At 36.3% G+C, this 21,508-nt stretch overlaps 1 protein-coding gene across 3 annotated transcripts in view; it reads left to right on the top strand.

The window, feature by feature from the left end:
* Positions 1-1,348: 1,348 nt before the first annotated feature.
* Positions 1,349-21,508, top strand: part of OTOL1 (otolin 1) — a 64,690-nt gene continuing 44,530 nt past the window's right edge. Inside the window, exons 1-3 of one of the 3 annotated variants that reach the window (XM_029213825.1) lie at positions 1,349-1,777; positions 5,869-5,936; positions 7,087-7,206. In XM_029213825.1, coding sequence (XP_029069658.1) covers positions 7,122-7,206 — 85 coding nt within the window. In that variant the 5' untranslated portion in view covers positions 1,349-1,777; positions 5,869-5,936; positions 7,087-7,121. Of the gene's footprint in view, positions 1,778-5,694; positions 5,937-7,086; positions 7,207-21,508 lie in introns of those variants that run through there. The other 2 variants (XM_029213824.1, XM_029213826.1) reach the window with 2 other exon arrangements.

The raw sequence follows: 21,508 nt of genomic DNA, 5'->3' as shown, positions 1-21,508 counted from the left end.
CAGGAATGAGAAGGACAGGCCTGTAACTGAGATACTCACATGGGTAAAATGATGAGATGTCTATTTCACTTGCTTCCCTTTTTTATCTCCAACACAAAAGCTGGTGTGCTTCTCAGTGTGGCTGAGTTCTTGCCAATGAGATTCTTAATCCAGCAAAACCAGTGGACACTTTGTGTCTGTTCATTCTGAAGCTCATTGGAACATCTCTGGAAAAATCCTTGATTTGAAAAGGTTAGGATTTTATGAACACTTGGATTTGACCTCAAACAAAAACCTTGAATCCTACTACAATTCTAGTTTCACCAGAAAGGAAAGAAGCTACATACATCCAGAGAGGACTTGAAACCGTGTGCCCTGAGAATGGTTAAATTGGGAGGAGGTTGGAGCAGGGGAGGGTAATTGAAGTAGCATCTGTCCTAAATTATGTGACTCACTATGTAACTGTTGACATTTCCCCTGATGTTTCACAGCTGATCATGGAGCTTCCACCACTAGTTTCTTCAACAAAATGAATGATGTTTTTCAGCGCAGGCAGCTCCTCTTTTCTGCCTGTTACGTGCATGCTGATGCCATCAGAGAAAAAGTCCAACTTCTCTTCTGGAAACTGGAAGGGTTGTCAACAGTTTCAAAATGGTACAGTGTATCTTAGCCAAGCAAAACTTTGTCTGAAAGAAAAATCGTGATACCCTGTGTACAGATGGGGTCCCTGGATGCTTGGCACTGCACTAGGCCTTCCTGCCTTGGGACATGTTGCAGTGATTCACCGTCTTTGACACAGGCATGTGTTGGCATCAAAACCCTGTCAAAAGTCCTGAAAGAAGCCATGCTTACTGCTAGGAGAAGCATTAAATTCACAACTAGCATCTTTCAAGAGGTTTTGTCAAGAAATGGGAGCCAGATACAAAGTTCTTCTGTATTACACAATTTATGGTTTCCCAAGATCAAACCTTGAAACTAGTGGTTGGATATCAGATGGTAATTTCTTTTTTTTTGAGAGAAAAAGAAAGAAATTTACTCTCAGTTTTGGCATGGGAGCAGCTCATTCATGGCCTGACTTTCCTGGCAAATATTTTTGGTCACATACTTGAGTAAATCTTTTGATTCAAGTTTCTGCAGTGATAATTGTGGGTGCCACTGAAAAATGACAAGCTCTTTGACCAAGCTGCTACTGGAGGTGGCCAAATGTGTGAATTTTCTAGTGCTGGAAGAAGTACTTTTGTAGTCTGGAAATGGGGATACTGAGAAGATAGCATTGTATGTAGACTCCTGGCAATATGGTAGAGTTTGTTTAGAAGTTATTTTGCTGAGATAACCTTAAAATAGGAGTTTGGATTTGAAATTCCTTCCTTGCTGACAAAGATAGCACCAAAGATTCAGACTTTGCTAAAGATACTGTGATGGTTAGTTTTATGTGTCCACTTGATTAGACCATGGTGTGCCCAGATATTTGGTTAAATATTCTGGGTGTTTCTGTGGAGGTGTTTTTGGATGAGCTTCACATTTAAATTGATAGGTTGAGTAAAGGAGGTTGTCTTCCCTAATGTGGGTAGGCCTCATCTAATCAGTTGAAAGTCTGAATAGAACAAAAAGTCTGACCCTCTTCTGAGTAAGACAGAATTCTTCCTGCCTAACTGCCTTTGAACTGGGATATTGATTTTTTTTTCCTGCCTTTGAACTCAAATTGAAACATTGTTGCTTCCTGAGTCTCCAACCTGCCAGCCTTTGGACTGAAACTGTGCTGTTGGACCTCCTGGGACTTGCCGGCCTCCATAATCATGTGAGCCAATTTCTTATTATCTCTATATCATCTATATCTATATATCTATATCTATATCTTTATCTATATCCTCTTGGTACAATTCTCTGGAGACCCCTGACAATTACAGATACCACCACTGATGTGAAGCCAAAAGAGATAACTTGACTTGTGGTCAGTTCAGAGACCTGGAGAATCCTAGTGTTCCTTGACACAAGATTATTTTAATTTTGCAAATCAAGTGATGGTATTTTTTTTTTTTGTTTTTGTTTGCGGTACGTAGGCCTCTCACAGTTGTGGCCTCTCCCGTTGCGGAGCACAGGCTCTGGAAGCGCAGGGTCATCGGCCATGGCTCATGGGCGCAGCCACTCCGTGGCATGTGGGATCTTCCCGGACCGGGGCACGAACCCTTGTCCCCCGCATCGGCAGGCGGACTCCCAACCACCGCGCCACCAGGGAAGCCCGATGGTAGTTTTTTATTTCATTTACTGCAGAGAAATTGTTGTAACATTTAAGAGCTGACCCCCAAATTCCTCTTTGAGAGAACTGTCTGTTGGAAATCATATGCTGATAAATGTGTAACTAGGATAGATTTTGTCACTGCTCAGTTGTGCCCAATGCTGGAACTGGTGACTTGCCCCTCCGTCTTCCAACTCCCTCTCTGGGGGACTTTTGCAAATCCTGGGCTTTTGAAAAATGAAGTGTCTATAGGACACATTTTGGATGTGGTAGAGTCCAGATAAATGTCCTTCTGGTGGATGACCCATGGGTGACAAGCCCTCCCCCATCAGCAATGAAAAGAAAGTCGCCATAGCCCCTCAGTGTATCAGTAGTAACTGAGTTGTCTGGCTCTCACTGCAGTGGCCATGGGTGGTGACTGGGCATTGGCTCAGCTTCCATCAGCCTCCTTGCAGAAGATGCTTTAGGAATCTGGCTGCCCTTGATGATGACTCTGCTCGTTCACTTGCCATCCCTCCCCCACCCCATCTTTGTGATTCAGCTCTTCCTCCTACTTCCTCTCACGTGCTCTAGTAAATGGTCTTTTCCCTGTCACCTCCTTACCCAGTAATCCTCATTTAGTTCCCTTGAGGGAACTGTCTGCCTCTCCTTCAACTTTCTTTCTAATAAAATATTCTGATTAAATTCCCTCAGGACTTTCCTGTTTTCCACGTAACAGCCCGTTGTAGATGTAAAACAGAAATCAAAAGTTGAACAAAACCCAGAGATCCAACAAAACCCCCAAAACCCTACACTGTGTGTTTTGCTTTTTGTATGTCTGCTTTTATAATTTTAATCCTTTTCAAGGCATCGTGGCTGCCTCTTGCAGATTGGGGAGTGTCAGTACAAAGAAGTGGTACAGAAACAACAAAGACAAGGTACAAGATTATCACTGGGTAAAAGGGGAGCCCTCTTGGTGTCTGGATATTGATGAGTCCCAAAGCTTCAAAGAATGACCACCACTGCTTTGTCTAATAGAAAGAAAAATTTAGAGTCAGTAAAATGGTACAGCATTACTTGATGTGACCTTTCTGTGCTTTCCCCCAACCAAAAGAAAGGTTCGGTCAAATCTATAAATAACACAAAAGCTTGTGTGTGAAAATGGGGCCGAGATGGAGTTATTGTTGGATGGATAAGGTAGGATGTAAGGACATCAGAGCTTAGAGGTGAGGCCAGGCAAATGCCAGTTGGCGCAGAACTAGTAGAAACCTTGAGATTGAGCTTTGGATTTCATGAGCCATGAAATTATTGAGTACAAGAAAATTTTACCTAAAGATCATGGGGGCAGCGAGGCCTCCAGCTGTCTTGAAGGTTACAATAATTCACATCTTTGTGATTAAGCACTTATTAGAAACCAGAAGTGGAAATAAGTTGGATATTAAAGCTGACAAGTATGTAATGTCAAAGATCACTGTAATTTAACTTCTTATTCTTGCAAAATAACTTCAGGATTCTCATTTCTGAGCAGTCATCAAGCTAATTTTCATTTCACTGGAACGACTTGATTTATTTCACATTTTCAGGAAGTTGCCACTAATTTCTGCAAGGAAAAAAAAAAAAAAAAGAAATATACCAGTCAGGGTTGATAAAGCAGAAAAGGGTTTTACTGAAAGAATATGGGGCTGCTCCCAGAGTTTCTGGGAGGGCTGGCAGATGAGCCTTGTGAAGCCAACAGGAACAGTGGCAGACTAACTAGGCAGCCACAGCCATGGCCAAGATTGCACAACAGAATCAAAGTCAGGGAAGCACGTTGCTGCCTCTAGAGGGCTCTGGATGCCTCAGTTTTCACCACTGTTGCTAACGGCGCTGAATATCACACCCAGCAGCGGCTGGCCCAGCCACCATAATGGATTTTGTGCTGTTCCTGCTTCTTTGTCCAAATTGAGAATGCCAGCCTGCTGCATTTAACTGGCCAAATCTGTGCCAGTAGTCCATGCCCTAAATGTCAGGGGTGCTGGGGAATAAGCATCTGTGTTTTGTGGCTCCCATGGTGGGAAGTAAGCTTGAGCAGTGAATGAGGTTAATATGGGTATAATATGCCAGGGAATCAAAAGAAAGATAGAAATTACAATCATATACAATATTGAGAAAAATTTTTAATAAAGTGTTGATTTTCTATGTTGCCTATGTGAAAGCAAGAAACATTCAAGGCAATAATATAAATTGTGTATAAAGATGCCCATGGGCATTTTTAGATAAAATTATTTTGGGGAGCAGATCCATAGGTTTCATGAGCTTTTCAAAAAGTCATTGTCTTTTTATACTTTCCCCAATGCCAGATTTTCTTTCTCATCTCCATCATCTAGAGAGTTTGAACACATTACACTCAAAGCTCAGAATGTCTCTTAAACATACGAAAAAAATGCTTAAATCCTCTCATAATAAGAAAAATACAAATTTAAATTACAGTGATACCATTTATTATCAATTATATTGGAAAAACCAAAAAGTCTGACATCATATTCTGTTAGTGAAGCTGTTGGGAAACCGACTCTTTCTTACATTGCTGATGGAAATGTAAAATTGTCTGACCTCTGTGGGGGAAACTTTGGCAATATAGAGCAACTACATATGCATAATCTTTTTTTAGGAATCCATCTCAAAGATACACTGGCAAAAAATACAAAATAACAAACGCACAGAGCTTTTCATTGAGGCATTATTTGTAATTCTAAATGTTGTAGGCAGAATACTAAGATAGACCCACCCATTCCCTCCCCCCAGCATATGTCTTGCATAGCTCCCTCCTCTTCAGTGCAAGCAGAATCTGTGAATATCATAGGATATCCCTCTCAGGATTAGGCTATATTATATGGCAAATGTAAAGGAATCTTTCAGATGTAGTTAAGGTCCCTAAACTCTTGACTTTGAGTTAATCAAAAGGAGGATTATACTGAGTGGACCTGACCTAATCAGGTGGGTCCTTGAAACAGATTCTCTCTCTTTTTTTTTCTCAAAGTTTCCTTATACCCTTTTTTTTTTAACTTTTTATTTTATATTGAAGTATAGCCGATTAACAATGTTGTGATAGTTTCAGGTGCACAGCAAAGCGACTCAGCTGTACATATACATGTATCCATTCTCCCCCAGATTCCCCTCCCATCCGGGCTGCACATAACATTGAGCAGAGTTCTCTGTGCTATACAGTAGGTCTTTGTTGGTTATCCTTTTTAAATATAGCAGTGTGTACATGTCAATCTCAAATTCCCTAATTATCCCTTCCCTCCACCTTTCCCCCACGGTAACCATAAGATCATTCTTTAAGTCTTTGAGTCCATTTCTGTTTTGTAAATACATTCATTTGTATCATTTCTTTTTAGATTCTGCATATAAGTGATATCATACGATATTTCTTTCTCGAAGCAGAGATTCTCTTGATGGCTTTGGAGAAGTAAGCTCCACATGTGAGAGGACCTCTGGAGGGGGTTCTGTGGTTAGGACCTGAGAGAGGCTTCTAGTTTCTGAAAGTCATCCCAGATGACAGCTAGTGAAAAAAAAAATAGGGATTTCACTTTACAACCATAAGGAACTGAATTCTGCAAATACTAGTGAAGGAGGAAGAGAACTGCAAACTTCACATGAGATCACAGCCTTGACCAACATTTTGATTTCAGCCTGGTGGGATGCTAAGCAGAGGACCCAGACAACCTGTGTGCAGACTTCTGACCCAGAGAACTGTGAGGTAATAAATTTGTGTTGTTTTAAGTTACTAAATTTGTAGTAATTTGTTATGCAACAGTAGAAAATGAATACGCTGACAAACAAAATACTACCAAATGTCCATCAATAGGGGACAGATTGAATAGACTATGGTATATCCACACAACTGAGTACTTTGTAGTTGTAAAAAGGATAAAAAGATCTAGGTGGGGAATGGTGTTTTTACATGCAATCTTTTGTATAAGAAAAGGGGAATAAGAGTACATACACACCAATGCTTACATTTTCAAAAAGAAACAGTGGAATGATTAACCAAAATAAACAAATACGGTTACTTAGGGGGCAGTCAGGGACCAAGGAGGAGATGGGACTCATGAGAGGCTTTTGTGATATACCTTATTGTGTTTTGACTTTGGTACTTTGGCTTACATAATTAAGAACAAAATTAAAGAATAAAAAGGAACTATTAAATATTAAAAACTAATGGAAATAAAACAAATCTAGCTGTATATCAATTTGGTAGCATTAATCACACACATAAATGAATTATTTAAAGTAACTCTAAAGCACAGTGTTTTGACTGTTGCTTCCTGGTGGAGTGTATATATGTAAGGAATGTAAGCATAGATTTATATATGTGCCCTGGGAAACTACTCACCTAGTCCAAGCAGGGTAAATGCAAGGGGTCCATACCCAGACATGTTGTAGTGAAAAGAGTAAAAGCCAACGACAAAAAGGAAATCTCAAAAGGAGTGGGGGGAAAATGGACTCTTTACATACAAGGGAACTTCCATAAGATTAACAGATGACTTCTTCTCAGAAACAATGAAGGACAGAAGGTAGTGTGATGACATTTTCAAAGAACTGAAAGAAAAAAATTGTCAACTAAGAATCTTAAATTCTGCAAAAAAGGTGAAATAAAGACATTCCCAGATAAACAAACGTGGAGACAATTAGTTGCTAGGAGATCACTTTATCTGAAATACTAAAGACTTCTTCAGGCTAAAAGCAAGTGACACCTGGACTGTAATTCAACTGCACACCAAAAACCAAAAAGTAATGGTAAAGGTAATTATATAATCATAAAAGATGCTTATTTCTTTGAACTACAACTTAAAAGCAATTCTGTGAAATTACATATATAAATGAATTATTGGTCCTATAACACATAGGAATGCAACATATTTGAACAGCACAAAGGAAGTGGATGGGAGCAAGGCTATGTTGGAGTAAGGAAACGATGCCAGATGGCGACGTGAATGTATGGGGACAAAGGAAGAGAACCAAAAATAGTAAGTAAGGAGATTAATTTAACCAACTCTAGTTTATATACTTCCTCTCCTTTATTCTCTCAACTTCTTTAAAATAAAAAAATATATAAGATAATAAGTAGAATAACCTGTTGTTGGGTTTGTAACATATATACATGTACTATGCATAACAATTATAGCTCAAAAAGGAGAAAAAGGGAATAGAGCTATACCTAAGAAAATTGAAAACATATGTCCACACAAAGACTTGTACACAAATGTTCATAGCAGCATTATATCATAATATCCAAAACTTGGAATCAACTCAAATGTCCATCAGCTAGTGAATGGACAAACAAAATGTGCTATATCTGTACAATGGAATATTATTCAGCCGTTAAAAGGAATAAAGTACTGATAAATGCTACAATAGGGGTGAATCTTGAAAACATGCTAAGCGAAAGAAGGTAGACAGAAAAGACTTCATACTGTATGATTCCATTTATATGAAATGTCCTTTATAGGCAAATCTATAGATTCAGAAAGTAGATTAGTAGTTGCCTAGGGCAGGGGATAGATTGGGGGTAGGAGAAATGAGGAGTTACTACTGATGGACATGGGGTTTCTTTGTAGGGGAATGAAATGTTCTAAAAATCCATTATGGTGATAATTGTGCAATTCTGTGAACAAACTAAAAACAAGTGAATTGTATACCTTAAATGGGTGAATAGTATGTGAATTATATCTTAATAATGCTGTTAAAAAAAGTCTAATGAAATCATGCCAACAGTGCATAGCAGCCAACTGGAAAGGAGCTCCCAGTGCACAGGGCAATTTGAGCATCAAAAAGACTGAGTGCATTGAATTGAAACACAGTATATATATATATAGTGAGTTTTAGTTTGTAAAGACAACAAAACAAAACAAATATCTCACCATTCACCACTGGAGGTTGCCAGGCCACCAATCATTTCTGTGAAAAACTGAAAGACGAAAAGAACCAAGCTTATCCTGCCTTACCTGTATGAATTGTATATTTATATAACTGAAGAGCTGATGAAAGAAAATTCTTTATAGAAGAAGTTCAGCCTAAAGGTACAGAGAGAATGGTAGAATAAGAAAATCACTGTTTTGCAACTTCTAAGGAAATAATGCTTCTGGGCAACAATCATGTATAAATAATAAAAGTATGAGGTTAAATTTGATGGGAAAATCTTATAATGGAGAGATCAGGGTCATATAATTTGAACCCTCTGATTTCATCCTTTTAAAAAATAACAGCTTTATCGAGAAATAATTCACATACAATAAAAATTCACCCTTTAAAGTAATTCAGTGGTTTTGAGTATAATCACAGAGTGGTGCAACCATCACCACTATCTAATTCCAGAACATTTTGTTAACACTTCAAAAAGAAACTTGATCCCTATTAGCAGTAAGTCCCCATTCCTCCTTCCCACCAGTTTTTGGCAACAACTAATCTATCTCCTCTCTCTGTGGATTTGCTTATTCTGGACATTTCATTTAAACAGAATCAAATGATACGGCTTCTTTCACTTACCATAATGTTTTTATGGTCATCTGTGTAGTAGTATGTATCAGTATTTTGTTCCTTTTAATGGTTGAATAATATTCCATTGTATGGATGTACCACATTTTGTTTATCCATTCATTAGTTGATGGAAATTAGGTTCTTTCTATTTTTGGCTATTGTAACACTGCTAAGAGCATCTGTGTACAAGTCTTTGTGTGGACATATGTTTTTAGTTTTTTTTGTTATATACCTAGGATTGAAATTGGTGGGTCATATGGTCACTTATGTTTAACTTTTTGAGGTGATTCCATCTTATCACTAAAAGTAGGATGGTAAAGTATTATGCGCTTCATAATATGATGTAAAAAAATATACAGCATACCTACAAAGTATTCTGGTCTAAGCAACTGAATCTGAATATAATCAAGCATGTAGATCAGGAATATGTAAACTTTTCTGTAAAGGGCAAGACAGTAAATATTTTAGGCTTTGTGGACCATACAGTCTCTGTCACAACTTCTCAACTCTACTGAGAAGCATGAAAGGAGGTACAGACAATGTGTAAATAGAAGACATTGCTTTGCCCCAATAAAACTTTATTTCAGAGCAGGCAGCAGGTCACATTTGGCCCACAAGTCATAATCCTTGTTTGAGATTTTATAGAAAGCCTGGCAGAGACAGAAACACATTAAATCAGCCAAACTTGGAAAGTGAGACAAGTGACATGGATTTTTCAAAAAAACATTACGGGCATGAAAATGGCTTACATTCTGTTTTTTCCATAAATGCTCTCTTTTTTTTTTAATCTCATGCTGTGTGTTACTTGAGTGAGTAATAAAAAGAAACTTGGGTGTATCTGAAGGAACATAGTGGCTTACGACTTATCTTTCAGTGACCTTATTGTGCTGCTACTTCTCCTAATGGTAAAAGACCCCTCTGTTTGGACCAATTATAATTCTTCATCCCTATGGTGACAATAATCTTACCAAGATGTGAACATTTATCTAAGGCAGACCAATCAGAATTTTCCCTTTATTTTTTCAAGGTGAAGCTGGGATAGAAAAGCTATATTTTCTCTCTGGTCGTGAGAGTATAAGAATGCAAGCCCCAAGACAGCTCTAGTCAGTTTCAGGTTTCGGTAGTCTTTGATCTTTAGAATGAAACCAATCTGAAAGGAGAAGGAAAAGTGTGTGTGTGTGTGTGTGTGTGTGTGTGTGTGTGTGTGTGTGTGAGAGAGAGAGAGAGAGAGACAGAGAGAGAGAGAGACAGAGAGACAGAGAGACAGGGAGAGAGAGACAGAGAGGGAGAGAGAGAATGGAGGGGATTGGAGAGATTTATTTGCAACCAAAGAATTCCATTTAATATGGTCATCTTAAAAGATTTTTGAAAGGATTAGACATAATATGTATAAAATTGCTGACATAGCAGACTTTCAACAAATGTTGTTTTTTAAAACTAAATCACAAATTGCTTATGTTTTAATACATTATTATTTTATTTCCTATGTTTATATGCCCTGTCTTACAAACACATTGTCAGTTCCATGAGGGCAGGAAACATGCATATTATGCTTCCTTGCTTTCCAGAGGGTCTAGCATGATCTTAGTTAATTTCTGTAAAAAAGATATTCTTCATTGATAAATAAGAACATGAAAATGTATTATTTGATTATAGAACTAGAATGACCTTAATATCTTCCAGTGAAGGTAGACTTGTTTTCTGTGAATTTATCTCAAGTTAGAAGTAGCATTTATTTTTATTTTTAAATTTTTTAAAATGGAAGTCTCTTCTCAGGTGTATTATTGTTTTTTCAGTTAGTGGAAGAAGCATGAGTTAAATTATAAAATTTTTTTTCTTGGAAATTCATGGATGAGATGTTATTGCTCATGTAATTTAGGTTCTAATGTTGAATATTTAAGGCACAGTTTTAGCTTAATTGCTGGAAAGCAATACCACCACAAGTTGAAATAGTTTTAAAATAGAAAAAGATATAAAATTATAGTGAACATGTCATTTGAAGTAATTTGCATTCTAAACAAAGTCTGAAAGAAGTCATTAGAGTTATTCAGAGCAATTAGTTGATGGTTTTTAAAAGACCCATGTAATTTGAATTTATTTACTTTATACATTTAAAGGCTTTACATATATAATACCAAAATTGCTGTCCTAGTTTTTAAATAAGTGAAACTCTTTTATTTTTTCTAAAAACCAAATTGTTAGAACCCTAAAAATATCTATTGCTGTTCTGAATATAAAGCTTACTTACTAACCAAGTATGATGTCAGTCCCACATTTCAAAAATTTTAAACAAATATGAATATGTCCTAGTTATAATATCTAGGTGAGGCATGTCCTATAGCTTCCTCTCTTTAGCTAATGATAATTTTTAACAACTTTCTCATTCTTAGGAAATATTAGAATTAAATGAAAATTTGTCATTTCAATAATAATAGACATTTTCTTATTTATACTTACATATGAAATTTCTTTTCCAAAAAAGTTGTCCTAAGAAAATGTTTTCTTCCTGTGGTTCATGTAATATAGGAACATAATTTGATTTATGTAAGTTATAGGAAAAAAATAAACTGAGATGCTTTCACTTGAGCTTGAATCAATATTTAATTTTAAGTAAACAAATACTTAAAAATTGTAATCTTGGGAATTCCCTGGCAGTCCAGCGGTTAGGAGTCCGCACTTCCACTGCTGAGGGCTGGGGTTCAATCCCTGGTTGGGGAACTAAGATCCTGTAAAATGCGCCGCGTGGTCAGAAAAAAAAAATTGTATTCTTTACTGCCATTTCTGTCCAGGATGGATTAGCAAGCACAGGATTTATCTTAAACAACTAAATAAGCAGACAAAATATATGAAACAATGGTTTTCAGATATTGGACAACAGGCAGTACATGAGAGCGATCTCTGAGAGAAGGGAACAAACAAGGTGAGCCCTATGATTGCTCAAGCTACAGGCTAAAGAGAGTTTCTGGGCTTCACTGCAGGGTGCGGGAGTCCATACAGAACCTGGCAGACTCCCTTAGTTGAGGAGACAGAGTGCAGAGTTCATGGTGGCCAAGCCACTTATAATGGAAAGAGCAGAGTACTCGAGAGGAAAGAGCTGCACAGCTAGAGAGTTCTAGAGACCTGGCTTTCAAATGTTTATACAGAAAGGTTCAGACTAGTCAGAATAGTCCATGGAGCTCACACAGTTCCAGGAATAGTTTGTGTTTGTACCAGCCAGAGTGAAAAGCTTCTTTATTCCCAGGGATTGATAAGAGGGTCAAATAACCCTGGATGAGGGGTAGACAACTATGACATGTGGGTCAAATCTGGCCTTTTTTGTACAGTTCACAAGCTAGGAATGGTTTTTACATTTTTAAAGGGTTATTGAAAGCAAATGAAGAGTATGCCACAGATTATATGTGGCCCATAAAACCTAACTAGTAACTATGTGGTCCTTTACAAAAAAAGTTTGCTGAACCCTATGCTAGACTAAAGGCTGTTCTAAACCTGCCTAATACGGGTTAAAAGCAAATCTCAAAAGTATCCATTTCCAAGTAAATTAACCACATCCTAAAACATAAGCTAAAAGTACTTAAAGGGAAAAAACTAGTATCCATTTCCAAGAAAATTTCTGCATCCCTGAACAATGTCCATAAATATTTAAAGGAATACAAAGCATCTAGTATCCGACAATGTAAAAATCACAATGTCTGGCATCTAATAAAAAATTACCACATATTCAAAGGGGCAGTAAAAGATGACCCATAATGAAGACAGATGTCAATTAATAAAAACAAAAATGGCATTGATAATAGAATTTTTAGGAAAGGACAATAAATCAGCTGTTATAAATACACAGTATATGTTGAAAAAGGTAGAGAAAAACATGAGCATGATGAAGAGAGAAATGGAAAGTATAAATAACACCTAAACTAAATTTGTAGAGATGAAATATATGATGTTTTATATAAAAATATACTGAATGAAATTAATAGGTTATTAGACACTATTAGGAGGAAAGATTAGTGAACTTGAAGACATAGTAATGGAGACTATCTTAAATGAAACAGAGAAAAGAAGACAGAAAAGTGAATGGAGCATCAGTGCACTGTGGGAAACCTTCATGTATCCTCATATATATGCCATAGGAGTCTCAGAAGGGGTGGAGAGAGATGGAAGGAGGGAAGAAAAAATGGAGAAATAATGACGGAATATTACCAAATCCCATAGACAGCAAAAGCTCAGCAAACCTCAGTCAGAAGACACATGAAGAAAGCAACACGAGGCAGATAATCAAATTGCTTAAAAGCAGGAATAAAGAGAAAATAATTAAATTAGTCAAAGGAAAATAACATATTCCATACAGAGGCACAAAGATAAGCATGACAAATAAAGAATGCAAACTAGAAGATGGTAGAGCGACACATTTTAAGTACCAGAAGACATAATACCCCATCATTCTAGAAATCTTTACCCAACTAGAATATATTCATAAAATGAAGGTAAAATAAAGGTTTTTAAAAGACATACAAAAGCTGATAGAATTCATTACCAGCGGAGTAGTACAACAAGAAATGCCATAGAAAGTCCTTCAAGGAAAAGGATGTCAGATAGAAATTCATACCTACTTAAAGAAATGAAGAGAATCAGAAGTAAAAACTATTTATGTAAATATAAAAGTTTTTTCCTTATTTAAAAAAATTCATTAAAAGATAATTGACTCTTTAAAGCAAACATAGTAACAATGTATTGTACAGTTTGTAACATAATTGTATGACAGTATGGGTAAACTGTATGACAGTAGTGGCATAAGGTCCAGGATGGGGGAAATGTAAGTAGATAGGGGTCTACTGCTGTCTGTAAAGTGGTGTAATATTAGTTGAACACAGACTGTAATAACTTAAATATGTATACTGTAATCCTAGAGCAAATCCTACATATATTAAAAAGATGTTTATTATGAATATATTATGAACAACTTTATGCTAATTAATTCAATAACTTTGATAAACAAAAATTTCTTGAAAAGATACAAACTGCTGAAGCTCAAATAAAAAGAAATAGATGGACTGAGTAGCCCTATATCTATTAAATAAATTGAATTTGTAGTTAAAAAATCTTCTCACAAAGAAAACCCTAGGCCCAGAAGATTTCATGGTGAATTCTACCACATATTTGAGGAAGAAATACCAATTTTACACATTTTTTTCCCCCAAAAACAGAATAGGATAGGGAAATTTCCAACTCATTTTATGACTACAGAATAATCCTGATACCAAAATTAGACAAAGACATGGCAAGAAACTAGAGACCAATATCTCTCACAAACATGAATGCAAAAAATCATTTGAGAATTAACAAATTGAATCTAGCAATATGGTAAAAGAATAATATATCACAACCAAATGGTGTTTATCCCAGGAATGCAAAGCTGGTTTAACATTGAAAAAAGTAATCATGTAATTTTAATATTAACAGAATGAAAAAAGAAAAACATATGATTTTTTTGTAAGATACCGACAAAGCATTTGAAAAAATTCAACACTGCTTCCTGATAAAAGTAGAAATACAAGGGAATTTCCCCAACCTGATAAAGAGCATCTATGAAAAACTTACAACCAGCACTATATTGGGTTGGCCAAAAGTTTCGTTTGGTTTTTTCTGTAAGATGGCTCTAGTAGCACTGAGTTGTCATTAACTTCATTCAAAACAATTTTGTTAGATTGTATGTGACAGCTGTCATATCAGCATGCATTAAAAGAAAGACTTATCTGGGGCTTCCTCGGTGGCACAGTGGTTAAGAATCCTCCTACCAATGCAGGGGACACGGGTTCGAGCCCTGGCCCGGGAATATCCCACGTGCTGTGGAGCAACTAAGCCCGTGCGCCTCAACTACTGAGCCTGCGCTCTAGAGCCCGCGAGCCACAGCTACTGAAGCCGGCGCGCCTAGAGCCCGTGCTCCGCAACAACAGAAGCCACCGCAATGAGAAGCCAGCGCACCGCAAGAGTAGCCCCCACTCGCCGCAACTAGAGAAAGCCTGCAAGCAGTAACGAAGACCCAACGCAGCCAATAAATAAACAAATAAATAAATTCTTTAGAAAATAAAAAAAAGATATCAAAATTGGTGAATTTTTGTGTAGCTGTTTTAATATGGAAGATGGAAGAAAAAAAGCAACATTTTCAGTCTATTATGCTTTATTACTTCAAGAAAGGTAAGAAAGCAACTGAAACGCAAGAAAAGATTTGTGCAGTGTATGGAGAAGGTGCTGTGACTGATTGAACATGTCAAAAGTGGTTTATGAAGTTTCATGCTGGAGATTTCTCTCTGGACGACGCTCCATGGTCGGGTAGACCAGTTGAAGTTGATAGCGATCAAATCGAGACATTAAACGTTATACCACGCGGGAGAGAGCTGACACACTCAAAATATCCAAATCAAGCGTTGAAAGTCATTAGTACCAGCTTGGTTATGTTCATCGCTTTGATGATTTGTTTCCAGTTAAGTGAAAAAAAACCTTCTTGACAGTATTTCCGCCTGAAATTCTCTACTTAAACGTAATGAAAACGTTCCATTTTTAAACAAATTGTGACGGGCGATGAAAAGTGGATACTGTACAATAATGTGGAACAGAAGAGATCGTGGGGGAAGTGAAATAAACAACCACCAAGCACACCAAAGGCTGGTCTTCATCCAAAGAAGGTGATGTTGTGTATATGGTAGGATTGGAAGGGAGTCCTCTATTATGAGCTCCTTCGGGAAAACGAAACAATTAATTCCAACAAGTCCTGTTCCCAGTTAGACCAACCAAAAGCAGCACTCGACGAAAAGCGTCTGGAATTAGTCAGTAGAAAATGCATAATCTTCTATCAGGATAATGCAAGACCGCATGTTTCTTTGATGACCAGGCAAAAACTGTTACAGCTTGACTGGGAAGTTCTGATTCATCCACCATATTCACCAGACATTGCACCTTCGGATTTCCATTTATTTTGGTCTTTACAAAATTCTCTTAACGGAAAAAATTTCAATTCCCTGGAAGACTGTAAAAGGCACCTGGAACAGTTCTTTGCTCAAAAAAATAAAAAGTTTTGGGAAGATGGAATTATGAAGTTGCCTGAAAAATGGCAGAAGGTAGTGGAACAAAACGGTGAATACATTGTTCAATAAAGTTCTTGCTGAAAATGAAAAATGTATCTTTTGTTTTACTTAAAAACCGAAGGCACTTTTTGGCCAACCCAATATTTAGTGATGAAAGACTGAATGATTTCCCTTTAACACTGGCAACAAGGCAAGAGTGTTTACTCTCCCTGATTCCATTTGGCATTATAATAAATGTCCTAGCCAGCACAAAAAGGCAAGTAAAATAAATAAAAGTCATACAGGCTGGAAAGAAAAGGTAAAACTGTATTCACAGAAAACATGACATTTTATGTAGAAAATCCCAAGGAATCTATAAAAAGCAATTAGAAGTAATAAGTGAGTTTAGCAAGGTTGCAGGATACTAAGTCAATATACAAAATACAAAATTAAATAAACAGTATCTTTACATTAGCATCAGTATATGAGATATTTAGGAATATATTTGACAAAAGATGTTTAAAAACTGTATACTAAATACTAGAAAACATTGTTAAGAAAATTTAAAGGAGACATGAATAAATGGAGTGATATACCAGGCTCATGTATGGGAAGAGTCAATATTATTAAGATGTCAATTCTACCCAAATTGAGATATATATATAGTTTTTGCACTGCCACGAGGCATGTAAAATCTTAATTGCCTGACCAGGCATCGAACTCACGCCCCCTACATTGGAAGTGTGGAGTCTTAACCACTGCCCCACCAGGGAAGTCCCCAAATTGATTTATTTTTAACTCAGTCCCAATCAAAATCCCTGAAGAAATTTTTAGTAGAAATTGATAGGCTGATTCTAAAATTTATGTGGAAATGCAATGGACCTAGATATCCAAAACAATTCTGAATGAAGCTTTTTTACACTACTGCATTTCAAGAGTTTTTATATGGCTACAATAATCAGATAGTGTCAATACTGCCTTGCTAACTATAGCCACTATATTGTACAGAAGATCTCAAGGATTTATTCAGCTTGCATAATGGAAACTGTGTTTTTTCACAAGTACCTCTTGTTTTCCCCTCCTTCCAGGCCCTGGCAACCACCAATCTATGCTCTGCTTCTATGGGTTTGACTATTTCGTATTCTTCATAGTAAACAGCACATTTTTATATACTTAAAAATGTGCTGAGAGAATAGATCTTATGTTAAGAGTTCTTATTACACACACACAAAATAAATAAAGAGTGTGAGAGGAAACTTTTATAGGTGATGGATATGTTTTTTAAAATTATATATAGATGGATATGTTTATTGCACAGATTGTGGTGATGGTTTCATGGATGAATACTTCTCTCTAAATTCATCAAGCTGTATACATTAAATATGTACAGATTTTTTCCAGACACTATCCTTTTTTATTTTTCACTGTCTCCAATTACTGATTTTTTCCCCAACTTTACTGAGGTAAAATTGATAAATAAAATTGTCAAGGTATTTAAAGTGAAATATGTATAGATTTTTTTATGTCAATCATACCTCAATAAAATGGCTAAAAAAATGTCATAATAATAGATACCCAGATCAATGGAACAAAATGGAGAGTCCAGAAATAAATCCACCCATACATGTATTGATTCAATTGGATTTTTTTCTTTATCCTTTTACCCCACTTTTTATTCTTCTTCATAGCATTCATCCTTGCCTGACAATTCAGTTGTTTATTTGATAATTATCTGTCTCTCTCAACTGGATTTTTTTTTATTGTGGTAAAAATCATACAACATGAAATCTCTCTTCTTCACAAAATTTTAAGTGTACAGCACAGTATTGTTAACCCTAAGCACAATGTTGTATAGTAGATCTCTAGAACTTTTCCATCTTGCATGACCTGCACTCTATACCCATTGAACAGCAATTCCCCATTTCCCCTGCCCCCCAGCCTCTGGCAACCATCATTCTGCTTTCTGTTCTGTGAGTTCGACTACTTTAGATACCTCCTATAAAGTGGAATCATACAGCATTTGTCCTTTTGTGACTGGCTTGTTTCATTTAGTGTGAGGCCCTCAAGGTTCGTCATAGTAGCATATGACAGGATTTCTTCCTTTTTTATGATTGAATAATATTCCACTAGAAGCATGTACCACATTTACTTTATTAATTCATTGATGCATACATAGGTTGCTTCTACCTCTTGGCTATTGTGAATAATGCTGTCATGAACATAGGTGTGCAAATATCTCTTCAAGATCCTGATTTCAATTCTTTTAAATAAATACTCAAAAGAGAAATTGCTGGATCATATGGCAATTCTATTTTTTAATTTTCTTTTTGGAATCTGCATACTGTTTTCCATAGCGGTTGCTCCATTTTACATTCCCACCAACAGTGCACAATGGTTCCAGTTTCTCCACATCCTCTGCATCACTTGCTATTTTCTGATTTTATTTATTTTTTTGATAATGGCCATCCTAACAGATATGAGGTGATATCCCATTGTGGTTTTGATTTGCATTTCCCTGATGAGTAGTGAAGTTGAGCATCTTAATATATTTGTTGGCCATTTGTATGTCTTCTTTGGAGAAATGTCTATTCAAGTCCTTTGCCCATTTCTTAATTGGGCTATTTATTTAGTTTTGCTACTGAGTTTTAGGACTTATATATTTTAGATTTTAACCCATTATCAGATATATAGTTTGCAAATATATTCTCCCATTCCATAAGTTGCCTTTTTACCCTGTTGGAGGGAGAAATTACAAAGGGGCACAAGGAAACTTTTTGGAGTGAACGTTTATTATCTTCAGTGTTGTGATGATTTCACGGGTATATCCATATGTTAAAACTCCTCAAATTATATACTTTAAATTTGTGCAGTCTGCTGCATGTTAATTATATTTCAATGAGTTGTTTAAAGAAAAAGAAAATAGTAAACAAAAGAGAACCTCATCAACCCCAGAAATTTACATTCACTTACCTAAAGTTTTTTTTGTTTGTAATTACATAAACAATTTATATATTATATATAAATTTACAGAACAGTTGATTTCTTCATCTTGAAAATTTTTTTACATATGTATTAAAAATATTCAGAGTTACCAGTACTTTCTTATTCATTATATAACACACCATAATTAAATATATACCATGCCAAATTCTGGGTAAGTAAAATGGATTAACTCAAATTAGAAATTAATCCAATGGAACAATCTTTGGCTTAACAGTTTTAAATGTGCTTAATATTGTCTGATTTCACAACTGAGAATTTTTACATTTTTGAGTTCCAGCCTAATCAGTTTCTCCCTTCATCCCTTTATGAAAGGAGGAAATTGAAAGCCCCAGGAAAGCTGGCTGTGAGCAGAGAGAAGCCAGTCTGTTTTGTGCAGAGGAAAACAGGCTCTGGGACTTTAGTACTCTGACTCTTCCCCTAAATCCCAGTTGTGGAAGTAAAAGACCAATACAGACATTGGAAGATAACCAGCAACAGCAATGGACAAAATACCTACTATTGGCAAATACTAAAAAGATAAATCAACTAAGGTAGTAGGAAAAATAGGTAATGCTTGTCTCACTACAGTTTAAAAAATTCCTTTACATGCATTATTTCCTTTAATGGACACTAGTCGTGGTCCCTGGAACAAAGCAAGTGCTCAATAAAAGCTTGACAAATGAATAGATTGAAATTCCTAGCAGTGTCTAGCAGATTGTAGGCGCTGTATATTTGGAGATAATTCTGCATAATCTCTCACATCTGTACATCTTGTGGGCAGAGGAACTGACTACCTTTGTTATGAACTATCTTTTTGAGGATATTTATGTAGTAAACAGCCTTGGAAGATAGAGATAGTATCTCCCTCCAGAGCAATGGGCAGGTTTGCTTACTGTTCAGTATAATAAAGATGTCCCTTTTTGGAGCAAAAGTCACACAAGTTTACTTCCCATTATAAATGATTTGGGATCCTTATGCTGAGGGTTCCTTTCCTATAATGCACTGTATTTCACATGTAGGTATCATTTCATCTTCTGGATGTCACGTTGTGGGAATTGAGGCTTGGGAACTGGCACAAATGATGGTACTCAGGTTGTTGCTATCGCTCTGAACAATAAACTGTCCTTTGTCTTTGGCCCAGAAGTCTTATGTCTTCTACCAACATCCATCAGACTGTGGGAGGCTAAGCTTTAGTTTGCAAGTAGGTTAAAATCTCAGGCCCTTCACAGTTCTTGATGCTATACATGCTTTTTGCACTAAAGTGCATAATCTCAGGAAAGCTTAAAAAAAAGAAAAACAGGATAAGTAGCCTTATATTGGTTAAGGAAAACAAAGAAGAAAGTAAAATCTAACCAAAAATACAACTTCCCGACTTTGCAGAACAGAGCTACTATTAAGAGGCAAAATAGCCATCATCTTGCATTGGGGAAGAATAAGTGAAAGAGCTAATTGATGGTAATGTCAAAACAATTATAGGGACCGGAAGAAAATACAGAAATTGGAAAACAATAGAATCGTAACACATGGAAAGTTGAAAATTAAGGAGGAGTTGACTCAGGAAGCTCCCAAAGAAGTGTTATGTCATTATGCAGGCATCAATTCTTCTGCAATCTCTGGAAAGAAAAAAAATATCACTGAGTGGTTGTTTCTGAAAGGGTGAATATGGTGGGAGAGAGATCTACTTTGTATATTTTGAATTTTGTACCATCTTCAGGTAGTACTTATTCAAAAGATACATGTATAAAATTTAATTTGAAAAGCTTTTAAATGATTTTTTAGGCAAGAAAGCACGAATTGTTTTTAGACTAAAAAACCAAAAAACACAGCAGGTACTTTACCTTTTAAAAGATTTACTGAGGAAACAGTTTTTTTGGTTTCATGGAGATAAAAAAGTCTTTACCTTTGCAACACTACTTTTGTTAAGGAAATTCTTCAGAATAGGCTCTTTCATTCCAGGTTTGTAAGAAAAAAAATAGCCACCTATTGCTATTGAGTAGAGGTATGAGGTTACCTTGAATCTGAGAATACGTGCATTGTGTTCTATTTGGTAACGTCAATTAGATGTACGTATTTTACTTCTAAAAGAGGGAACAGAAGTAGTTTTCCTAAAAGATATTCAATCAGGACTATTAGTGACCTCTATTTGGGTTTATTAAGGATTGAATAACTATGAATTTGAGATGGTCTCTTCAGGAGCATAGAGCTTGCTTTTTAGTTGTGCTTCTGGGAAGTCAAGAGGGTGTATTCCAGCCAAGCTTGCAGCAATTGTGAGAGAGGCTGCTGTTGACCACAAAGTGTGACTCGTGCTTGAACTTCTCTGGCCCAGTACCAGCAGGAGAACTGTAATAGGAACAGCAAATGGGGCATTTGTCTGGGTGGCTCCATTGCCATTAGTATTAACTGCAGGGGCTGCTGGGCTGTTTGAGGAGGCTCAGATAGTTATAACTGAGAATGAACTCTTTAGATTAAGTAAATAATGCTGAGGTCCTTAGGAATATCTCAGGAACAGACCCCTGGGGTAAAGATGGGGCCTCTTGCAATTGTAGACTAGCACTTGGAATTATACTAGTAGTGAAAAGACCTTCTTTGTTACTCTGAAATGTTGAAATGGAGTATTTTGATTTGATTACTGACTTAAACATGTTTAAGTTTGTTTAAATATGCTCAATATTTAAAAAAAATTTTTTTTCAGACAAAATAGGCTATTTTTTTAACTTTATATTGGACTATAGTTGATTTACAATGTTGTGTT

This window comes from Monodon monoceros, unplaced genomic scaffold, assembly GCF_005190385.1.
Source record: "Monodon monoceros isolate NGI ecotype Baffin Bay Population unplaced genomic scaffold, NGI_Narwhal_1 Super_Scaffold_11, whole genome shotgun sequence".
Classification (NCBI taxonomy): Eukaryota; Metazoa; Chordata; class Mammalia; order Artiodactyla; family Monodontidae; genus Monodon; species Monodon monoceros.
This window is presented reverse-complemented; position numbering and strand designations above follow the sequence as displayed.